The sequence below is a fragment of the Maniola jurtina genome, chromosome 2 (assembly GCF_905333055.1).
Source record: "Maniola jurtina chromosome 2, ilManJurt1.1, whole genome shotgun sequence".
Taxonomy (NCBI): Eukaryota; Metazoa; Arthropoda; class Insecta; order Lepidoptera; family Nymphalidae; genus Maniola; species Maniola jurtina.
This window is the reverse complement of record NC_060030.1, coordinates 13007588-13032988: the sequence shown is the minus strand read 5'-3', so window position 1 is coordinate 13032988 and position 25401 is coordinate 13007588. Positions and strand designations below refer to the sequence as shown.

Here is a 25401-nt window from a genome sequence, read left to right as displayed (position 1 = left end):
CAACTGTGCAGTCTCAAAATATATATAATCATCATGTTATTTAACCTTAGGTAGTGTTTAGTGTTAATTGAATCATACTGACATTTTAATGTAGGTAACGCATGCTATTACGAGGTATTAACGAGGTTATGATTAAGCAAATATGTGCGTGTTTTAAAATGCAGCGAACAGGTTTATATTTTATACGAGTACCTTTAAGTAATAAAATTAGAAATGCCTACGCGGAATAGATTACAGTAATTTTCAAAAATTATGTCGCTTCATTTCTGGGATTTCAGGATAGTTTGAAAACCCCAAAAAATCTCCTTAGTCCTTACCTACTGCCATGCCAGCCATAGGATTATGATCAAGCTATTATGGAGCATAACGCGAAAGTTAGTATCGCAATAATGGCTGAATGTAGGTATGGTATTCTTGCTGCGACTGTGTATTTTTAACCCCCAACACAAAAAGAGGGGTGTTATAACTTTGACGTGTATATCTGTGTATCTGTCTGTGGCATCGTAGCTCCTAAACTAATGAACCGATTTTAATTTAGTTTTGTTTTGTTTGAAAGGTGGCTTGATCGAAAGTGTTCTTAGCTACAATCCAAGAAAATCTGTTCAGCCGTTTGAAAGTTATCAACTCTTTTCTAGTTACTGTAACCTTCACTTGTCGGGGGTGTTATAAATTTTTAATTTACACTTGTGGCTAATACTAATAGTGAAAGAGTAATCGAGTGAGAGAGTAATCGGGTGATTACAATCCTCCCACTGAACACTACACTTGCACTGTCGGTTGTGGCGATAAAGCTACGCGTTACGGTGTAGAGAAATTAATAACTACAATCAAAGTAAAGCAATCTTGATGCATTTTTTAACCCGTTTTTAGTAGTCATGTATATTTTGGTAATGCTTTGCATTAACTTACTTTTCAAATAGGCTTATGATTATTATTATACTACAAGTGTAAATTTAAAATTTATAACACCCCCGACAAGTGAAGTTTACAGTAACTAGAAAAGAACTGATAACTTTCAAACGGCGGAACCGATTTTCTTGGATTATAGCTAAGAACACTCTCGATCAAGCCAACTTTCAAACATAAAAACTAAATCGGTTCATTAGTTTAGGAGCTACGATGCCATAGACAGATACTTACACAGATACACACGTCAAATTTATAACACCCCTCTTTTTGGGTCAAGGGTTAAAAATGACATTATCTCCTTCTATTTGATCAATTTTATCAATTTCATATTACACTTAGACACATTCATTCATTTTATTGGTTACAAGTGCGACAAGATTATCGAAATAACTCGATAAAATTATATCAAAGGTCAAAAATAATATTATGTTGTATACAATTTCATAGTAGCCAACACCGTGAATAATCCGTAAAGGTGGTTAGAACGATAAACATTGTACATTTAAGGAGAGATACAGAATTCTTTGGCACAGATGATTCTAAGAATCCTCGAGGACAAATCGATCAACGTAGCTTTGACTTTACCATATATATAAAATAAAAGTACCATCTTCGCAGAAATTGCATTCGATTAACCTAGAAAACTATTCGGTCTGCAAAAATCTTAACTAAAAATCTCCACGGCTAACTAGTTTTTAATTTAACCGCAACCCATACAATTTTTAATTAATTCGAGGAAAACAAATTATACTATGTAATACAATTTATTAAGTTAATTGAAACAATTTTTATCACTGTATTATAGCGATAACTCAAAAATTAAAAACCCTCGACACAAAAACCTCTATTAGAAAACTAGAAAAGAGCTCATAACTTTCAAACGGCTGAACCAATTTTCTTCAATTATAGCTTAGAACACTCTCGATCAAGCCACCTTTCAAACAAAAAAAACTAAATTTAAATCGGTTTATTCGTTTAGGAGCTACGATGCCACAGACAGATCTGATACTTACACAGATACACACATCAAACCTATAAGACCCCTCTTTTTGGGTCGGGGGTTAAAAAATGACAATTTTTTAAATCACTCCAAAATAAAGAAGTTATCACTTGAAATCCATCTGAAAAAATTATTTTAATTTATTATAATTCTGTAGATATAGACCAACGTTTTCTTATAAACCTGCATAAAACAGTCAAAATAATATGTACCTATTTACCAAGTTCCAATAGCTTAAACCAATGATCGAATCAATTACCAATACAAACATTTACTTAATGTAAACAAATAAATTCAACAAGATGTATCATCGCAAATGCTTCTTCCAAACGAACTTGCGTACCATTAGCGTTTTGCAATCGGCATTTAGCTTCTAATTTTCTACTTCGCTAACATACTGCGAAGGCTTCATATCTGTTAAATCATAGATATTCCATAGACTTTACTACATAAACAATAGGTATTATATTTCATTGATTTACGCTTTTCCCAGTATCATTTGTTGTAACCACAATAGCATTGAAATATTATGATCATGGTTTTTAAACAATGGCTAGTACAAACAAATTTTGGGTGAAGATTCTGTTGGAATATTATCTTCATAGATTTTTTAAGCATCTTAGATTTAATTTTTAATAACTTTATCTTTTTTCCAAATTTTAATCGCATCCTCAACGCATAGTAGGTAAGTAGGTACATGGAGACCTCGAAATCTTCACTCTTGTATTACTTTAATATTAAGTAAAATACTTTTTAGTGAAACAATTATTTATATCAATTTAGTTTTCTGTTGTGAATGATTTGTTTATTTTTTACATTAATTAAACTTTCTAAGATTTCTAGTATATCTTGTCATGTTGCAAACTTAGGAAGTATATAAATCTCATATGGATTAGATAGACGTGGTTTCAATAGATAATTCGAAGTTCTTAAACTAACCAAATTCATAAAATTAACCCACACGAAACAAACCGGTTTCTGGGAGCACGAGATGTGAATATGAATAAACTTTTACATGTAGCGTCAACAACAAAATGTTAGAATTTAAATATAAAAATCAGTAACTATGATTGAGGACCTATAAACTTAGGTAACGCTTTAACAGGGCTCTCTCCGTCACTTACTCCATACAATCGTAGTTCCAATTTCATTTGAATATTAAGCAACCAAAGTCCATGAAATTTTGCAGACATATTCTAGAAACTAATATCTGTGCCTGTGGTGTTTTACATTTTTCTAAAAATATGTAGTTTCAAAATTACATCAGCTCAAAGATTTGTATGTGAATTTTTAAGACCGCGTAACTTTGAAACCGAATATTTTAACGGAAATCTGGAAAACCACAGGCATAAATATTAGGTTTTAGAATATGTCTGCAAAATTTCATGGACTTTGGTTGCTTAATATTCAAATGAAATTGGAACAACGTTTGTATGGATCGAGTGACGGAGAGACCCCTCTTAACGTGTTCTATTTGTATCAATATAAATAGTCGTGTACCGTGATAATTATTGGAAATATATTTAATTAGTCTATAAAATAACCCCTTATAGATGATATCACACTATTTTCTTAACTCATTGTAATAAATAAAGCGTAAAATCCTAAATTAAATAAAGTGCGCGTTCTAGTCTATTCCTATGTTTCCTTTCAAGTACTTACATATAATGTAGAGTACAAGCTTACAAATTTAACTGTGCATATTACTCTACCAGATGACTCGATTTGCACAGCAACAGTAGTTTCAGTATAATTATGTAAATTATTACACGTATATCTAAGCATTTATTTGCTGACGGTACCTAGAAAGATATGTATAACCGGTCTAACTGTGCAAACCCATGATGTGACATGTATATTTAACACTCCTATTCAACCTTGGCCTACGCAGCCCATGATAACCCTGATGTGTTGGTAGAAAAACTTAGATGCATGTACGCAATGACGAACGTGTCTTAACAGGGCTCTCTCCGTCACTTACTCCATACAATCGTAGTCCCAATTTTATTTGAATACTAGCCGATGCCCGCGACTTCGCCCGCGTGGATTTAGGTTTTTTGAAATCCCGTGGGAACTCTTTGAAAGTAGCCTATGTGCTAATCCGGGATATTATCTATCTCCATTCTAAATTTCAGCCAAATCCGTCCATTAGTTTTTGCGTGAAGGAGTAACAAACATATACACACACACACACATACAAACTTTCGCCTTTATAATATTAGTGTGATTAAGCAACAAAAGTCCATGAAATTTTGCAGACATATTCTAGAAACTAATATCTATGCCTGTGGTTTTCCAGATTTCTGTTAAAATATTCGGTTTCAAAGTTACGCGGTCTTAAAAATTCACATACAAATCTTTTAGCCCCTGTAATTTTAAAACTTCATATTTTTAGAAAAATCTAAAACACCACAGGCGCAGATATTAGTTTCTAGAATATGTCTACATTTCATGGACAAATGAAATTGAACTACGATTGTATAGAGTAAATGACGGAGAGAGCCCTGTTAAAATACTTACTTTATGCGTGACATGGTAATTGTTTTGCAGGCGAATAATTATTATCTTCGAACAAATTAAAATCCTATACTCCATGGGTTTTTTTATAAATATTAATAATTGTGTATTTTGTGTAATTAAAATTCAACGTTTTTATTTTGCAGGAATAAAAATTACTTTAATTCTTGCGTGATTTCAGATTTCTCTATAAGGAGTGGTTAGGATGTTTTGATGATTAAAACAGTTTCTAATATATTATTTTGATGCAATATTATTTAACATGCAAAAAATCACATCAAAACCAACAAACAAATTATTATATTTTTTTATATATTATTATGATATTACTAAAGTATGATTGGATTAAAATAAGGTTACTTATAAATTAGTTTACAAAAGTATTAACTGTCCTCTAATCTTTGCATTATTGCATCATAGAGAGACTATTATCAAAATAAAACATAATATTACAGGACACTCAACAGTGGTCACTGACTTTATTTTTACAGTTACAAAACCATTTGACGCATCCCCGCTAATTTATTGGCCATAAAAATTAATATGATACAACCATGCAAACGTATCGAATATCGACATGTTGAGAAAAATATTTTTAACTTCTATTACTTATAGCCACGACATTCGTGATATCTTTTTTACAAAGTGTTGGCAAAATTCGACTTCTGTGATTTTCTTTAACTGAAGACAAGTTTGATGTGGCAATGAGGTGGCAATGTAAGGTCACAAAAAATAATATGAAGAGTAGAGATACTGTGCGGCTAATTGGCACCGGTTCCAAAAAATATTATTATAGAACTGCAATTATACCTATAACTCTTAAATTATTTTTTAATGTTTGTGGTGAAGTAGGTTTTTTTGTACTGCAACTGGGATGCCTTTAGATCGCCGGATCGATCTTCGCATTTACTGAATCAAAAGTTGATAGTAAGTAGTCAGTCAAAATAATATGGGATGTTGAAAAATATGCTCTAAAACTGAGAACATGCTAGGACTTATAGGATGAAGGAGAAGAATTCTTTACCAACTGTATAATTGCTTGTAATATAAATATTTATTTCAGAACATCTAAAATCTAAATTATTATAACAATTGAACCTAAAACTAAAAACCTTAAAAAATATAATATAATAACTAAAATAAATTATTAAAAGAAATCCCTTTAGGCAAGGTTCCGAAGATACTGGCAGCGTTCCCCCTTTGAATGGCTAGACTAATTCATTGTCCGAGGTAGCTGCCAGCTCTTCGGGTATTGCTATTCTAATTGCTTTGCATAAAAGCACCTCGATTCAAAGGAGGTACATACGAAATTGACACATTTCCCACCATAAAAGACTAGGTATAATGTGTTTACGTAATGCACAGGCAACTTAATAACGTCGCCAAGTAATCTAAAGATGATTTTAACTATTAACCTTTTGCTTGGGAAAATTTTCTTGAAGAGATTTCAAAACAAACGCTTAACGGCCACAATGAATGCATTATATTTTTTTATACGTGTGAAATATACTCAAATATCCGCTTACACTACCTTCCTGGGTGCATTGTTTGTTGTTTATTCGAGTTAAGTACCTGTAATGAGAAAAATATAATTAACGATTTAACAATGAGAAGTTCATATTATGTTATTCGTAATATTTTGGTCTGTGTTCTTAGTATGAGATTTAAATCTCACCAATGTTGATAGAATTCGAAAGTCGGACACGCATAAATGACTGCATAACCATAAACGTTCATATTTATAAAAAAAATTATACTTTTTAATGTGTGTAAAATGGACCAGAGATCAAAAATTCAGCACCATCGATTTTAATTTGTCAAAGTTTTCCTTTCGAGAACTGATTGTATCGGATGTATTTCCAAAAAGCGTGGCGGTCAGCGATAAAAATATTTTAGTGGTTATCGCGGAAAAACATGGGAATTTAGAAAAACTGATGTTTCTAAAAAAGTTTGCTACATAAGAGCGAATTAAAAAATAAATACAAACTTTGGTCCTACGTCACGTCGCTTTCTTCTTTAGAAACATTAGGTCTAGAAGATTCCCACATTTTTGACGATAATTCAAAAACTAATTTCGCAGTTACCCGCTCTTTGGATATATTATATTATGTAGATGTGTGGACAAACACTATCTTGAAAATTTGTCAGGTAAAAAGCCTTTTATAGTCTACTTTACTTTAACGCTGAAATGTATCGACGCTCGAATTTTGTCAACGTTGGTTAGATGCAAAATCTCATGCTAACCACATTGGTAACTTAACAAAGTATTTAAACGAAAGCTCATAAATATTTGGTTGTCTAAGTCTTAACTAACTAAACGCAGAAGCTTGTATGCTGAAACCAGGATGATTATGTAATAGGAAGGTTAAATAAACATTGCGGTAGGTTTCAATTTGCTCCGTCTAGTTTTCGTGGTTAGTAGATTCGACCATTAAGTCCAGTCGATTAAGCATACGACACACAGAAGTTGGACCAAAGATAGGCAAAGAAATGCAGTTTTACCAATTTATCAAATCAGCAACTCTTTATCAAACGTCAAAACGCGCGCTGAGTGTGAGAGCTTAGAACCTGTTATGAAATAGTGAAATGTGACGACATAAACATTTATTGACATTACATTTCACTGAACAAAACCTAGTGCTCAAGACGTCGTTGGCCACCTTTCGAAAGGTCCCGGGTTTCAGTCTCGGGCACGCATCTCTTTTAATCAATTAAATATCGCTTGCTTTAACAATGAAGCAAAACATCGTGAGAAAACCTGCATGCTTGAGAGTTCTCCATAATGCCCTCAAAGGTGTGCCCAATCTACACTTGGCCAGCGTAGTGTACTACGGCCTAAGCCTTGTCATTCTTAGAGGAAACCGGTGCTTAGAGTTGGGCAACGATGGTTGGATGATCTATACCTTCTTCGGTTTCTACACGTTATGGTATCGAATCGGCTTTGTTACTGCCACAGTGCACGCCAAATGAGTGGTCCAATCTGAAGTTGCAACATGGTTTGCGCAGGGCATCGACTAAGTCAAAGTCAAAGTCAAAATCATATGTATTTCCAAAGTAGGTACAATTGTACTCCTTTTGATGGTCGAAATTGTTACATTTGTACGATATAGTGGTGATAATTAATTACGTAACTTAAAACTAAAGCTACAAGGGTTCCAAACGCGCCCAAGTCTGAGACTAAGGATTAAATACCTACACAAGCCTATCTGAGCTCTGTTTTTTGTACAATGTGCAGTCATACGCCTCGTATTCAGATCGGACTACTTGTTTTGTGCGATCTATAGATATCTAGATCATAATAAAAGATAAATGTTAATAATGAAAAATTGTTAATAACAAAGTCACACTTTTACTCTTTATTTACCAGCCTCGCTATGGTTCAGAATGTTAACAAAAACGTGTGATCGCGAAACAGAGCAATAGCACACCAACTCTAATTGATTACTCACTTTCTGCAGCAACCCACTTTTATGTAACTACAGTCTACTAGATCAACGAAAACAATGTCTTAATTTCGGTAGACACTGTATGTGCACTGAATAAGTACTTATAATTACCTAAGTTACTTACGTATTAAGTGCGTTAAATAGCAAAAACATTGGACTTTACTTCTTCTCGACAATTCGTTAGAACCTGATTTTGTGTACCATTGACTTTTCGTGTCTTTTTCTCTAAAAGTTACAGCATAGCTACCCAATGTTATTTTTTTAAAAACAGAGCGTATGTATATTATTAGATTTATTGATTTATAATTATTACATCCATTCATAAGTTCAATGCCCAGATTTACATTTATATTTCTAAAGATGATACCTGGGGATCTAACGCTTAATTTTAATTTAATGCTTGTCTTAGACCTAAGTCGATAAAGTTTATTTTAAATATGGAAATTCACAGGTACATAATATTTTTAAAATATATATTTTTGTGTTATGAATTTAAATTAGGAGTTTACTCATTTTTTCCCACAGAACTATCCTAATAAAATATTATAAATATTAAAAGTTTTAAAAGTTATAAATATTAAATCTGGAAAAAAACCGGTCTGTTCAACTGCTTGGTCTAATAGATAGGAAAAGTATCTAATACCCTACCTACCTATTTAATCCGTCCCTACGAAAAACAATATCTATTCCATTCTGTTGGCTGTTAGTGCGAATATCGAAGTATCAGAGGGAAAAATAATGATAACTAAGTGTAATATATACTTACTAAAACCTTCCTGAAAGTATGTATAGATTAGTCGTTAGTGAAAATAATTTTTTTTCTAAGTAAAAGACCGGATTATTTTTTTCAGATTATCCGATCAATCAAACTAACAATCTAACAGAACAGAACAGATGTAATTTTTCCAGAAAAATCAAAGAATTCTCGCGGGGTTTATCAAAACCTGTCTCCACGCGAACGAAGCTACAATCCGTTCCATAACATAAGATAATTGAATCATTAACAAACATAACTTTGCCACATATATGCAAAGTCAGCGAGAAATCGGGTTTCGAACATTTCGTATACACCGGAGAAATGTACTTTCGCACCGAAGTTATGCAACCAAAGACATCTGATTACTTCATGACATTGACTAATTTAAAATGACCTCTTCTTTTAAGATTAATTTAAACATTTGGAGGTCCAGTTATCGTAGTTGATTTCCTTCATACTTCACAAAGTAATAAAAGCATTGCAACTGTTAAACTTTTATTTTTTAAGGCTATACGCTCATTGGCTCCTTCGCCTGAGCAATAATTACGATTTTTAGCAGCTTATTATAGAGGTAAAGCGGTGATAGCTTAGTGGTTAAGACACTGGGCTCCTATTTGGAGGTCGGGGGTTCAATCCCGGGCACACACCTCTAACTTTTCTGAGTTATGTGCGCGTTTTAAGCTATTAAAATATATCATCACTTGCTTCAACGGTGAAGAGAAAACATCGTGAGAAAACCTGCATGCCTGAGAGTTCTCCATAATGTTCTCAAAGATGTGTGAAGTCTGCCGATCCACACTGGACCAGCGTGGCAGACTATGACCTCAACTATTATTCTGAGAGGACACCTGCGCTCAGTATTGGGCTAATGATGGATTTATCACGATAGAGGTATGCTCGGGGGCCACTCGGATGTCCTAATGGAAGCATTTGAGCATTTTAGTTGCTTCAGAGCTTTCACTTCTTTTTTGAACACTATAGAGGCTAGACACTCAGGGGATAGTCATCAATGTGCATCCAGCCTTAAAAGAAAGAAAGTGAAATGATGGTTAACACTTCAATCGATTATAGATATTCATCCAAAGAATAAAAAATTACGAATGTCTGTGTGTATAAAATACAATCACGGTTAAAGCTTTGAACATTCCTATCAAACATACACGGCTTAGGTTAGTTCCTTTGTATTACAAATCGTAAACGCATACGCGCATTCTGTATGACGTCCTGAAACATAAGCTTTTATCACGCTTTGAGTTTGCTTAAGCCTTAAAACATGGAAAATTTTCCAATCTCATATTAGCTAAACAAGTTGGACTGCGGATTTCTCAAAGCTATTTCCCTGATATTATGCAGGTTTAAGATGTTTTCCTTCGTCGATAAGCGATAAAAATACATTCGGTCGATTTTATAAATCGTTTACGATTACAATCAGATAACAAACACAGCCATGCTTAAATACGAAGAATTGGAATTTGCATAATTATCCAAATTCTAAGCCCGAACCTAAATCTCGGTTTCAAAGTTTTGGGAATATATTAAACTTCAAAAAAAAAGACAGCCGACAAATCTAATTGATAGTTTCTGATTAAAGAAACGGACATAGTCGCACTTAATTAACGAATGGAATTTTCTAATTAATATTGTACAGAAATTAATTATTCGTTTTAGCAATTAAAAATAAACTCTATGCTTTACGAAATAAACGCCACAATATTATGTCGCTACAAGCCTACAATGTACAAGAAATAATGTCACTTTACACTGATTACCGAAACATACCAAGTGCTTTGTAGACGGAACCCATGTCAATGTTTTTGTGCACTGTTTTATTGGTGACCAAAAAAATATGTACCTAAAGTGTTATTGTGCAGTAGAGATTTAATCAGTTGAATCACCATGTACATTAAAGGTCATGTTGGCATAAAGTCCACCTACCCGACAATTACACCTCTCAAGGGTATAAATTCTTATCAAATTGAGTTCATCTTTTTAAGTGCCTATGTATAGCACATTACTTAAACAATTACAGAAACACTGTATTTTATCATACTGTATTTTTCATTTACAGTTTTTTCAAAGGCAAGCAAAAATAATTGAATGGTAGGCGAGTTAGGCTCTAAACATACCGACGCATCTTTTTAAAAATATTGCAAAGTTGCAACTGAAGTTTATCACTACGAAATAAACATACTTTTTGTGAGCCACCAATTCAGCAAAATGCAATCAAATAGACGCGCGGCTTTTTTTTTCAAAAATTTCATAGTTTAGATAAAGTAGAATATATTTTACATCCTTTTAGAAAAAATGCGTCAGTTTGTTTCAATTTCAATTCAATGTTCACTGAGCCTAACATTAAATTTCTTGTTATGTAGAGCCATACGAGTGAGCTGACTTTTTTTAATAGTTCGAAATAACCAATTTAAAGGCTTTCAGCTCCACTCTCTAGCCATGTAACATAATAATTATAATGTATCTATTCAAATATTCGGACCAATTCATATCACGTAACAATAATTACATACATCAAAACAATGAAGTAGGTAGTAGGTACTTTGTTCCAATCAACCTGTCTCTCTATGCAGAAATGAGAGCTCACGCACACATTGCCAATAATTGTAATTACATCGTTACACCTGGGCGTGTGTGGGTAGATGCGCTTGCGCGGTTTCACTTGTGAACAAACTGGAAGTGTTTGCGATATTTTAGAGTAGATACACACGTACCGGATTCCAACATTATACCAGAAGATCTGCGATATCACTGCATTAATTTAAAAAAAAAATGGATCCTATTTCGCCTTTTAATTTTATTAGTTCATAAACTATAAGGCGGATATCGGTCAAAATTAGGGCGGGAGACACTTTTTTGATATTTTTGCTATTTTAGCCTAGTTTGCGTTAATTCAGAAAAAATAAAAATGACTAATTAATCAATTTACTTATCTACCTAATGATTTCAAGTAAAACATTAAGAATTCGGTTCATATGAGATTTGGGGAAAATCATAATAAGTTGAATTCCGCTTATTCGTTCATCCATGGTCCAACAAGCCTAAATTTTTACAATATTAGTGTAGATTCCGATTCAACAACTCTACATGTGTGGCCGCACTTATAGTTACGGTGTTAGGCGTCAAACGTAATTTCTTGAGACTTGAGAGGGAAACCTTCTTATAAATGGCTCATTTTTATACGCGGACACTTTCCTTTTCATCATATTTTATTGTTATCTTTACTGGCTGTTTAAAAATCTCTTAAGAGCTTCCGTATGTTTACAAGTTGTTAAAAACTTAATTGTGCCATTTTTTATTAACCATGTGTTTTTATAGCGGTCGGCATTTCACGTCTAATGTAAATAACATGGTGTTTTATTATACTAGCCCTTTATTTTTAACAATCACACTAGAAGGTAAGTGATAATGTAGCCTAAAGTAGAGCATGCTTGTCTAGAAAATGACTGTTCGTTCCCGATCTGAAGGTAGCTATAATATAAAATTAGTAATTTAATAAACTTCCGTTTTGAATATTATTAAATTCCCTTAAAACCCTTCTCACTCTGAGAGCTGAGGAGACTCGTGCTCAGTAGTGAGCCATCGATAGGTTGATCATGATAATAATGAAGACTACTGAGTATACATAATCTGCTTTCTGCTTACACCACTACTTTAGTCAAGTCTTTAGTAGCTACCTATTCACTAATCAGTCATGGTATAAGGTTTCACTTACAAATTAAAACACAATACAAACCACTAATTCGCCTGTTGCGGAAAAGTCGCCCAAAACTGCCATGAAATTAATTATGACCATGCCATTGCATCATTTGGTTAACAAGCTTGTACCTACAATGTAAAGGCTTAGTCACACCAAACACGTTTACGAACGGCGCAGGTACACCACGGATCTGCGTTTAAAACTTAAAATCAAGTGTGAGAAAAACAACTTAATCTTCATTAAAGCTATGGTTAAAAGTATAAGAAGAAAATTTTAGGAAGGATTTTCGTGTGCACCATATCAAACAAATTGACTAAATAAATACGGTATCTACTAGAAATACCAAAATCACAGCTCAATTACATCCCATCCTCTACCTAAACGACACTGTTGATAGGTAAGTATTCATTTATTGTCTGAATTTACGGTGTGTTTGTTGCAACTTGAATTTCAGCTATGTCATCGAATAGAAAGCATAGCGATTATGGAATTAATTGTACCAAATTAGTATAGCATCAAGTTTTAGTTATATTTAGTCCACGACCACTAGCGTATGAGGTCAAAACTACCGCTGCCGCGGTTGGTGCGACAAACTCCTTAAGAAAGCCAAGTCCATTCATGACCGTGAAAGTGTGCGCAACGGTGAAACAATACAAAAATGCGATTCCGCCATTTTTGTCCATTGTGTAACATCATTTCTTTACGGCGTAACAGAGGCTGAGCAATTAGTGCATTACGACTATACAATAAATTGGATACGTTCTGTTTGGTGTTAGGTAAACAATGTTCGTGAAATAATGTATGGGGATAAGATGCTTTATTTGTACGCTCGAGTAGATCGATTGGATTCATTGATCACCTCGATAAATGTTGCACTTAATACAAGTACATACTAGTTGTACATACTCTGTGACTAGAAACAGAAATAGAAAAAATAGTATTATTCAATTATTTTACACGTAGATACCTTTGAATATAAGATCTTAGACGATATCCTACAATTTTTTGGGATGCGTAAATTTTGGTAAGTATCTCACGTTACAATCCTTTCAATAGGTATGGCATTTTTGAACAAACCATATTATTACTCCATAATCATAACTCAAACCATACCGTTACAGTATTACATACAGTCGTAACTCATAAGACACGGGTTAAGAAATGCTTTCACAATCATGACGAAAGTTTCCATCTTTCAATAATCATAAATTTGTGATCAATACTTAAAATAACGTTCGTCCACTATTAGTAACCTTGTGAGGAGGTAAATTGGCTAACAATATGCAGATGTGAACAATTGTGTAACCTTTGACCTCTTATGTAACATTAGGGTCATAATTTAGATAAATCGATCCGCTGACCTGTAACAACTAGAACGCAATAACGGGTTTTTGAAAGGTTTACAAGGTTGGAGTTTAAATTTAATAACTCGTTCATTGTTGTCAGTAGCGAGCTAAGGGCCAGCGTATACAGACGGAGCGAAGTCGAGGAGAGTATTTTTCATACTTAAACTCAACGTCATGTCCCAAACTAAGTACTTTGGCATACCGATGAAATTGATATACCTACCTACTGAAATTAAAACACGGCAGACTTGTGGCGCGCTTGTGGACGCGCCGTCACCTTTATGGCAAAGTAAATAAGGCTTAGTTTACGTTGTTATCAAGAAAAATGGCACCTCGGCTTTGCCAGTGTACGTTGCGCTTTTGAGCCCCAGGCTCGTGTGTAGGGGACCTGCAAACCTCGAAAAGTTCTATAATGAAATCCCAAATATATCAATTCGGTACACAATTATTATTGTTATTGTTAGCCCGAACTGTCCCAATGTTAGGCAAAGGCTAAAATCAAAGACGGAAAAGGTTATTAAATTAATACCAGATTGTTTTTAAAGGATTAAAGAAAAATAACGCGTGAGCTTCGCTTGAGTTTATGTTCTAATTTTATTAAGTAAAAATATTTTTCGAAAAGTGAACATAATCTAATCATAATAAATCAGTTCATTCATAAAAATGTTATATATATAATATATATACATCAAGATAATTCAAATAATATAAATGTAAAAATAAAATCTTAATGTTTTATAATATGAATCTCACTCAATGACAATAAAAAAGTTTGAATTGTATGTTTTTTAATTAATTTTGCGCCACAATGCAGTACATAAATAAAATTAATAGCTCAGGCGTGTTTCCATTAGCAGCTATAATGGCTCCGTTAAAATATTACGTCCGTATGAAAAAATTGCAACTGCGTCAAAACGTTTTGAATAAAATACTGAAACTAATCAGCTATGTCTTAATTTAATAATTATGAAAATGAACTTCTGGTATCCTATCAAATTCCAATTCAAGTCGTGATTCTAAAATGAATTTAAATAAACAAAATATATGAACACCTTTGTAAACTAATTTATTTATTTTTTGCATCATTAGTTTCACAAGCTTTTTATATTATGATATCTTTATTTGATGTAAGTACCTACTTATCTAATGAACATTCCATTTCTAGTAAATGCCACTAACGACGTTCTTACGAACTGCATTTTATACATTCTTCACAAATAACAGGTGTTAATTACAAATACAAATATTTTGAAATCGACTATTTATAGTCAGTTCAAGGATCAAACTCGTCATCTTTAAAATATACATTCCGTACATTAATTAAAATGACATCTGCTTAAAAATAAATAGTTGCTATCAACTCTCCACGTCCGTTATTATCTGCATAGAAAACAAGCTTTAAAGAATCTGAAAAACTAGATGCCTACACATTTTATTGCATTTCTTTTATCCAAATGTCCGTCCCAGTTAAAATTTTGTTGAAATTTTCATTGTAACACTCTATAAATCAAATATTTAAATATTTAACTACCGGGATATCAATTAAGTTCAGTAAATCCGAAATAATCAAGACTTAGTTTTTTTCTTTTAAAATCACTCGCAAGATGTTTAAAATGACAAAAAGTATGAAAATTAGGTTTCAAGAAGCGCTTACAAAAACACTATTTACAACAAAATTTATCGGAGACGTCGTCGCAAAACGTTACATTTCACAAACATGTCTCAATTTATAATGAACTTTTTGATTACGATGCATTTTCATCTCGTCTTTTAATTTTATACTGTATACCTAGTGTTTTAAAATAGGTAGATAGGATTTCATTTATTGCAAACTTAGGTTTTATAAATTTGATTCTTAGATTAGTCTTCTGTACAAAATATGATGTAATTTAAATGAGTTACACTTATATACATATCTATGCTTATAGCAAACCAGAAGAGGGATTATGGTTTGACTATCTTTTACAGTAACTATCTACAGACCGGAGTTAGCTTGCTTTTATGAATTTTTTTATCGTTGTCGTCTTTTTGAACCAAAAGATGTCCTCAGCTTAATAGATCTCTCGTTTACTGTAGCCTTTCCACCTAGTAGGGGGTCTGCATAAGCTGCGCTTTCTTGTGTGAGGTCCGTATCCCGCATCTTGGGACCTAAACATCAAAGATTGACACTGCATCTTCACAATTCGTTGAACTATGTCGTTCACTCTGGTTCTCCAAAAAGTCTCATTCATCTTTACAGGTATAGGCATGTAGATCTGCATCATATTACATAGACCTCCTCAGATTTTTGTGAATTTGAACACTGTCTTTTTAGAAATGCAACGCATTCCACAATTAGATTCGTAACAAAAACCTAGATCTTTTTGTTCCTAGTATGAACCTAACAAAACTGGTGGATGCGAACGGAATTACTAATGTGTTTGTGAAACACTGAAGCCTTGGCCGAGTTTATATTATAATGCACTAAGATTTTACCCACGACTTTGCTCGCTTGATAACATATGCCTAAATAAGATATAATGATTTCATTAGACTAAGCAATTATTTTTAGGTATCAATACCACCTGGAGATTGAACCACAGATTTCTTCATTTAGGTACATAATGATGGTCTAGTTTTAAATAAGATTGAGAAGAAACCAATTTACAGCTTCAATAATTTTTCAATTGACTAATTTTTCACGAGTCGAAATAGTAAGTAAAGCATAAAATTTGGCCATTTCTGACATAACAGGTATAAAATATCAACAATCAAGTTAATTTTGGACTCTTATTTAATTTAACACAAACGCAAATGTACTCAAAAATAAATTCCTAGCATCAAATTGTAAAACCACCTTCTGTTAGTTAACATTTTTTACATTAGTAACATTAGTAACTAGGTAGCTAACAAAAAGTTTTACGCAGGTGCTAACAACAACTGTACAAAGTTTCAATTCAATCGAAGAAACAATGCGTCGAAAACATAATAGGTAGGTATGTAAGGAATAGATAGAAAAACAGATAAATACTATTTTGTATACATATAAACACTCCTAATATAAATAATGCAAATTAAATTTAAGTCGCAATTTCGGAATATTGAATAAAATAAAAGCCTCTACCAACGAAGCCTTTTTAAGTATGTTACCAACCTCCCAAACGCACGAAAGTCAGCCTTCAATCCTAAATAGCATGCAAATCTCTGCCACAATGCGCGGTCTTGATATCTATTAGGCTCCGAAATTGTTTACATAACAATAGCGTGCGGAATCCAACCGAAGCTATGAAGTAACTGTTGCTCTGTGGCTTCTCTAGTTGAAAAATAACCGTGATAATTGTGCTGTGAAGATAATATACCTACCTAGACTACACTGTTGATGTATAAAGAGTTGCAGAGTTGTGATTGTTAGGTAATGGAGGGGTAAAGAAATTCGTGTGAGATTTTTTATGTTGTATGATTGATTCTTGACAAGAACTTCAGATGGAAAGCGGAAAATCGATTTATAGGGGCAGACAAATAACCACCTCGACCCAAAATAACAATTTCGAAGGAATTTTGGCATACAATTTTGTATTATAAATTGAGACCGTATACCAAAGTGAAGTACCTAAGTAGATCTATGGGGTGCGTGTAAGTCAATTCGTGGACGTTATATTCAAGGACTTATGAAACATTAAATATGGGGTCCCTCGGGACAAATATTCTTGCGAAAACTCAAATGTACCTAACCTATGTATAAATAGTTGGTATATTGTGAATTGTATATATGTACGTATGCAACTGGGTGGTTCTATACCTACAGACGCTCCCGCCAACATGTCTGCGCCTGCAATGTCTACGGTAAAAGTGAAACCAAGAATGAAACGCACATTGTAGAGCTATTGACAAGGATAAATGTCATCCTTTTCTTCAAAACATTCTGTTATCTACATATTACTATGTGAAAAATTAGAATATTGTCCAACTGTGCATGAAAGTTCTCTGCCAAGTATAGTTACGCGACAGCTCGAGATGGCAATCGGTGCGGAGACGCCCCGTACACCCGCACAGCCCCTTTGCTAATCCGGTGCGGGATAGCGCGGGTGACGTGCGGGTGTGCGTGGCGTCCCACTGCCTCATACCCGATTGCCATCTCGACCTATCGTGTACTATGCAGCTACTTTTTTCGTGGTTTGCCTAATCAACGTTAAATTGGTTATCGACATACATATTTAAGATTTTTTTATAGCCCCAAATACTATGTTCCATTTCGTCTCTAAAATCAGTATTAATTAGTACCTACCTATGTAATATATACATACATAAATACCTACATTAATGTTTTAGAGATTAACTTTACACAAGGGTATGAAAAAACCGAATACCTAACTACCTAATTATTCGAGGACATAAAACTTGATTTGCAACATGCAACAAAGTTGACGTCATTGTTCATTTTTCAATAAATAATAACAGTCTAATAAAACCTAAACAAAAGCAATATAAGGGTGTAAAAACTTTAATAACCAGTTCTATAGTTCAACGCCTCTTCGAAAATTACGACCGTAAAACATTAGCGATCAAATTGATGGCATGAAGATATCCTGACCTGTTATGACCTCAGAAAAACAAAATATTATGTATGACTCATAAAGTATAGACTCAAAGGTCAAACGATACTATTTATAAAGTGTAAAGGTAAAAACGATACTGTTATGTTAGATGTTAGAGATTACAGTTGTAACATCATCTGTTATCAAAGATTTAAATAGGTAGGTACTAGTTTACAGTTGGGATTTTCTAAGAAAAATTATTGGTTATCGTTAAAAATATATAAGTATTTTTCTTTTGTGAGAGTGTAGATTTAAAAAGTTCTTTTATTTACTACAAACGATTTTAAAAGTAAGTTGCCTATCACACTTTAGCTAGTAAATAGCTTTTCGGAGTTATGTGCGTTTTAAGAAGGAAATCATCGTATGGAAACTTGCATGACTGAGAGTTCTTCACAATGTTCTCAAAAATGGTCTATGGCCTACTACCCTTTTCATCGTAGAGGAGACCTGTGCTCAAAATATAGGCAAAAATGACCTGACCCCAACCATTTCAAACTTGTTTACTTATTTACTGCAAAAGTTGCACGGTTTGTACTGAGTTCGGGTACAATGGCACCTAGAAACTAGAGTTTTGGTTTCTAGCCATCAGGGTTGGTCAAGAATATGGCTTTAATGAAACTACCATACCCCTTCCAAGTTAGCCCACTTCCATCTTAGACTGCATCGTCCTACCACCAGGTGAGATTGAAGTCAAGGGCTAACTTGTATCGGAGTAAAAAACTTTCCAAGTGCGAGTCTACTCGCGCACCGAGGGTTCCGTACTCGGGTATATTTTCCCTTACTTTGAAAACTGAAAATACAGAGGGACTAACGGACAGACGGATATAGACGGACAGATAGACAACAAAGCGATTCTATAGATAAGGGTTCCGTTTTTCCTTTTGGGGTTCGGAACCCTAAAATGTCTAAATCGATTATCAAAACATTTAGAAGGCTATACATTGTCATTGTTACACCCGATTAACATTCACGGTAGTGCTCGTGACAGACTTGCGCCATCACAATTACTGGTCCGCAATAGCACAATTAACTGGTTTCCAAATACTTTGGCCGTTTTTCCACTGGCCGATAACGACACGGCACGGCGACCTTCGCGTGACGGTAATGGATACCTACTATTTTAATGAATTAATTAATTGCACCTATTCAATTTCACGTTTAATTATAAGGGCCTATTTACATGTTTCTATGTTCGCTTTATCAATCAAAATTTTTGAATTTTTTTCCGGGATAAAAAGTTGTCTATGTCAATAACATGGCCGCAAGCTACCTCGGTACCTTTTATACAAACCGGTTGAGCGGATGGATCTTTAGAATCCCGTGGGAACTCTTTGATTTTCCGGGATCAAAAGTAGCCTATGTCCGTCCCCGGAATATAAGCTAACTCTGTACCCGTCAGAATCGGTTAAACTGTTTCACGGGCCGTGAAAATGTAGCAGACAGACAGACAGACACACTTTTGCATTTATAATATTAGTATGGAGGATTATTACGCCATTCGATATAATTATTTTAAATGTTACAATAAAACTTAAAGATAATCTTATCTAATTATTGTAAAAGCAGCGCCCGCGTGGAATGGTGCCTATTCGATCTAAAAAAAGTACCTGGCTATTTAATTAAGTAGGTATATATACCAACCCATTTTAAAATAATAAACTTCAATGCAAAACTATTAGCTCTACATGTATTTAGAGAGCCTTTTGTCAACTTGTATAATTAATCGATACTTTCATACTAATAATATGTACCTACGAAAGTAGGTAGGTATGTCTATCCATTTGACATTGTAGCAGAGATAGCTTGCATCGCGGAGATGAACAAGGCTACATATAACTCAGGAAAATCAAAAAGACACAATGGGATTTTTATATACTAATCTAAATTCAGGTGGATTTGATTTGACGCAATTTGATCTTGTAAATGATTTAAAAACCCGTGTCGTTACAATGCAACGGAGACATATCCGCTGAATTGCCCAAGACATAGCTTTTTGTGCGCAATTTTCCCATTCAAGTAAACCCGTACCGCCATGCAGCCATATGTTACTGTCAACTTTATTAGAACGAAAGTGAATAGCGTGTCGAATTGTACAGAGTACCTATGTGATCGGAATCCATTGGGTTAGATAAAATGCGGTTTCTAAAACGGATCTTATATAAACGCGACAGAAATATAATAATTGATTTTTCAAGGAAGATAGAGATCTGCTTTGCTTCATTTTTTATATTGTTCCTTTTTTTAACCCCCGACCCAAAAAGAGAAGAGTTATAAGTTTGACGTGTGTATCTGTCTGTGGCATCGTAGCTCCTAAATTAATGAACCGATTTTAATTAAGTTTTTTTTGTTTGAAAGGTGGCTTGATCGAGAGTGTTCTTAGCTATAATTGAAGAAAATCGGTTCAGCCGTTTGAAAGTTATCAGCTCTTTTCTAGTTACCGTAACCTTCACTTGTCGGGGGTGTTATAAATTTTAACTTGACACTTTATTTAAATTTACACTTGTATAAACCATGTAACCCGATGTTATGTTAATTGGTAATTTTAAAGCTACTTTAATACTTTCATTGTTAGGTGTTAACTAATAAACTATTAAATGCAAATAGGAACTCATGTTCGAAGTAGGTGATATTATAACTTTAACTATTAAAAGTTTTGTTTTTTGTTATTATTAATTGATCTGGGTTGTATAATATGTAGTCTATTAGTATTAGATAGTTAATTACTTTATTTTTAAAGTTTCACTTAGAACGAAACGTATAGGTAATGTCTAAGGAAATTGAGATAGAGATTGTTAAACTATTCTATAACTATTTCTGAAATTTTATAACTTTTCAAGAATTTAAGGAAAATTAACTGCCTATAAGTTTCATCTTTAATTACATATTATATAATTAGTTTCTACAGTAAAGTTAAAGTAAATAGGAAACAGTGTAAAAGATGTTAGCGTAAAATAAAAAAGTAACTGGCATCGTTAAGATGCAAATTATTCCAGATAAGACGCCTTAATGAGGTATTCCTTACTAGTAAATAGAGAGTGGACTAGACCAAACAGTAGATGCGGCAAACGCACAAAGTGGCCTTTTATACTACTCACTAGAGTTAATGAGAAAAGCCAGTAATAATAATATCCTTCCCACCGAATTTTGGCCACTGCGGAAATCTTCATAGAGATTAGCCAACTGCGCGGAAGATATTATAGTGCACAAGTGCGAAACATAGGCGCCCTCTCTATTCCCTCGCTCTCATAGCTCGATGGGACGGAAATTTGACACGTTCAGAGAGAGATCAGACGCAGAACCGACGTCTTTACGTCCTCTACTAGGCACGAGGATGACTGTTAACTTCGTAACTCCGGGCTGTAACTGAGATTTTTTTAGCAAAAAACTCAATACCTATTTTTGGCTCGACTCGGGAATCAAAGCCAGGACCCCGTGATCTGCAGTCCAAATGCTAACCAGTAAATATTTTGTATGAGAATGGCAATTGGCCTTCCAAGCAAATTGTCAAGGTTTTGATACATGACTGAGCTAAATCCGTCACTAATTTATATTATTGTCATTTGATAACCGCATATTGGGTTCCCAACGAGTCACACTAATCTTACACAACTCAGTGTGAGTCGTTGGGAACCCACCTTATTATGAAGGTAGATACTAGGCGTCCAAATTAAAAATTATTAATTAATTAATTTCTGCCATATTGTGACTAAGAAACTGAAAATGTATTTTGATTCAATATTGTTTTCATGTATTTTCATTAGTTTTTGTAGTGTACCTTTGATAAATGTAGAAAAAATCGTAATGTATGCAAATTATTTTCCATGAAAACCGCAATTTTCAAGTTACAGTTAAACGAAAAAATCGTAAGTCTATGAGTTAAACTAATATTAGGGCCTCTGATTATTAGGGTTCCGTACCGTAGGGTACCAGCGGGACCCTATTACTAAGCCTCCACTGTCCGTCCATCTGTCTGTCAGTGGTCTGTATCTCATGAACCGTAATAAGTAGAGAGTGGAATTTTTTACAGAATGTGTATTTCTTTTGGCGCTATAACAATAAATTTCACAATGCCTATTACAGTGGCAAGTTCGTTATGACCAATTAACACAAAATGCCACTCGGACCACCCCGGACTAAATGCCTACATTATATAAATACCTAGTTATAATAGGCATAACAAGTTTTTACATTAATTCATTAAATAATTTTAAATAAGCGTAAATCGAAAAATTCGAGGCTTAAACAGTTATATAACTTACATAATCTCGGCAATTATCATTTAATGACATTGCGAAATATTATAGCATATTATAGTTGTGTATTCATTGTGACTTTATGTTAAATATTCAAACGAGAGTTTTTTGAATTGCAAGCTTGGCATGACGCAAGAGCCCCGAAGAAAGTTTCGACTGTTTGATCAAAATGAATTTGGACTGTTGAACTTGCACCTTTTTGTCGATTTATTTATAACATTTTGTAGTAAGTATTATAATAATTTTGCAATCTCATTGTGTTAAATATTTTTTTTAATTTACCTATACTTTAATATCCAGATGTGTAGTTGTTTGAAACAAATTGTATTTTCGTTAAAATCAATGTTGCCAAAAAATATTAAAAAAAAACAAGTATCTACCTCCTTAAAATATATCACTATTTTTCTTTAATACACGAGAAGTTAATTTTTAAATCCCTCGTTTTTAACCATCCCAATGTAGTAAAATAATTGCTTTAATGTAAGTAATTCATTACAAAGTTCCTTTATCCAAAGCAATAATGAATAATAATTAAACCATGTTTCTTTTCCCTATTCGCCGTATTTAATTGGCCGAAACAAACGCAGCACGAAAATTACAACCGCAGTTATTTGATGCAATAAATAATACGCTCCTCGGTAATAGTTACTTCGGCCAGTCCTTCCTTTACCTAACAACAACAACCAGAACTGTACTGGTTTCTTAGTATTCGTATAAAAAAAAATTAAGATTTTTATATCGAATGCTTATAGACAAATCATCATATAGTGACAAAAAAATTTACTCTCTCAAACTACGGAAATAAATAGCCAAAGAAAACTTTCTAATTGTATGCCACCGTCAAATCATTGGGTTACCTTTTCTAAATAGTTCATATTTTAGCATTCGATAATGCCCCATATAATAATCAGTAGTTACTCAAAGATATTGAAGATAATGAAGAAAATTCACAAAAGAAATTCCACCAATAAATCTCTGAAAACTTACTCGTAGCAGTCGTAGCTACAAACTACGAGAACTTAGAATCTTATGAGATTATTTTAATAATAATTTTCATAAAAGTAGCTCTAAATAGTAAGACAGTAAAACTCAGGATTCAAATCCGTGCTGCCAAAACAACCTGTGGACATTCTCTTGAATATCTTAAACCCTTAAATGGTACTTGGCCGTAAATCTCATAAAACCCTTGAATGATACTTGAAAAAATCTCCTGAAATTTTCCGCAAAACTTTGTCAAGTAGCCAAATATTTTCGCTCACCTGTCATAACAGCAAGCACAGACAGCGCAGTCGCGCCAAAAGACTTCATTTTACAGTCAGCACTATCACGAATACGTAAACGAAAACACTGCACTTCACTTCACCACCGACGCATGACGACTCGACGCGCGGGAGAGCAGCGCGCAAGTGATTGCGATTCCGCGCTCGGACGTGGTAAGTAGTGGGGCAAGGGTTTGCTGCGAAATGTCAGGGTGAGAGGATGGGGAGTTTGGGTTTTGGCTGTAGGTATAGCTACAAGCGATTTTAAGTGTTCCGGAACTGTGAGTATCTTGAAAATAACTGTGTTATTAATGTTCATGATGAGACAAATCAAAGTCATTCCTTTCCAATAAATTGTTAGCTATAGTTGAACACACGTAGAGGGTTTTTTTTCTCTCGTCTGGCTTTACACTGATTAGCCAATGTCAAGTTTGTAGTTATTTACAAGTTAGGAAAACTATATGAATAAGAATGGACTTCGTCTGTGCCGGCGCCCGCCGACATACACGCGGCGCCCCTTTAGAGCGCTTCCCAGTCAGTTCCTTGGTCAGTTCCACCACCATTAACACTAGCAGAACACAAAAACCGGCCACTTCTAACAAAAAAACACTCCAAAAAGTCACAACACGCGCGCCAGCAAACGCCACAACAGACGAAGTCCTAGCAAGGGTTTGCAGCAAAATGTTAAAACGAGAGGATGGGGAAATAGGGTTTTGGACGTATTGTGGAAATACGTATATCTCCAAAGCAATCTAATTTATAATACTCATGAGGAACAATTTTAAGATATTCTTATATCACAAAAAAAGCTCCGTCAAGTGTAGAGCTTCGATGATTGCAGCGCAATTATACCAATGAAAATAATGTTTCCCAAATTATAACATGACCATGAAATTCAGCATACATTTTGAAATTTAATACTATTGTTCTAACAATTTAAAATTGCAGAATTACGAAATATCCAATCATGGTTGTGTTAAATTTTCTTAAATCCGCTATCTTTAGTGAATGGATTGGAAATCGCTCGCTCCAATTGTGAAATATAAACGTTAGAAATGCAATGGTACGGAAATAAAGCTTTGGAAATAACATTAGTAAGTATGTCCAATTTTATGTAGTTTGTCGTATTTCTAAATACTAAGGATGCCATTACTCAAGTTTTCAATGATTCTATAACTCAAGTTTACTTTTTATATTATCAAATCTCACATTAATTAACTTACTCTGACTTCGCTGGAATTTTCCAAGCTGTACATACATAATATAATATATGTATCATAGTCAGCGACATTATGCCCACGACTAAATCCGTATGGATTTAGCGTTTTAAAAAAATTACGTCGATCCGCTGTTCCTCTGTGACATGATTGAAGGACAATAAACCAACAAACAATCATGCTTTCACAATTTTTAATAATAATAAGAGGAATGATATGAACGATAGACAATTTTCTTTTTGGGTGTTTTAACGCAACATTCCATCCATCCATCAGCTTGTATGCGTCCACTGCTGGACATAGGCCTTTCCAAGAGCGCGCCACCAAACACGGTCCTCCGCCTTCCTCATCCACCCGCTCCCCGCCACCTTCTTCAAGTCATCGGTCCAGCGGGCAGGGTAACGCAACATTAAA

At 34.0% G+C, this 25401-nt stretch overlaps 1 protein-coding gene across 3 annotated transcripts in view; it reads right to left on the bottom strand.

Moving 5' to 3' along the window:
- The window catches only part of LOC123876549 (mucin-4-like), a 118026-nt gene extending 94120 nt beyond the window's left edge, over positions 1 to 23906 (bottom strand). For all 3 annotated transcript variants that reach the window (XM_045922871.1, XM_045922856.1, XM_045922863.1), the window contains exon 1: positions 23771 to 23906. In XM_045922871.1, coding sequence (XP_045778827.1) covers positions 23771 to 23819 — 49 coding nt within the window. In that variant the 5' untranslated portion in view covers positions 23820 to 23906. The remainder of the gene's footprint in view (positions 1 to 23770) is intronic.
- Between the last annotated feature and the right edge of the window lie 1495 nt (positions 23907 to 25401).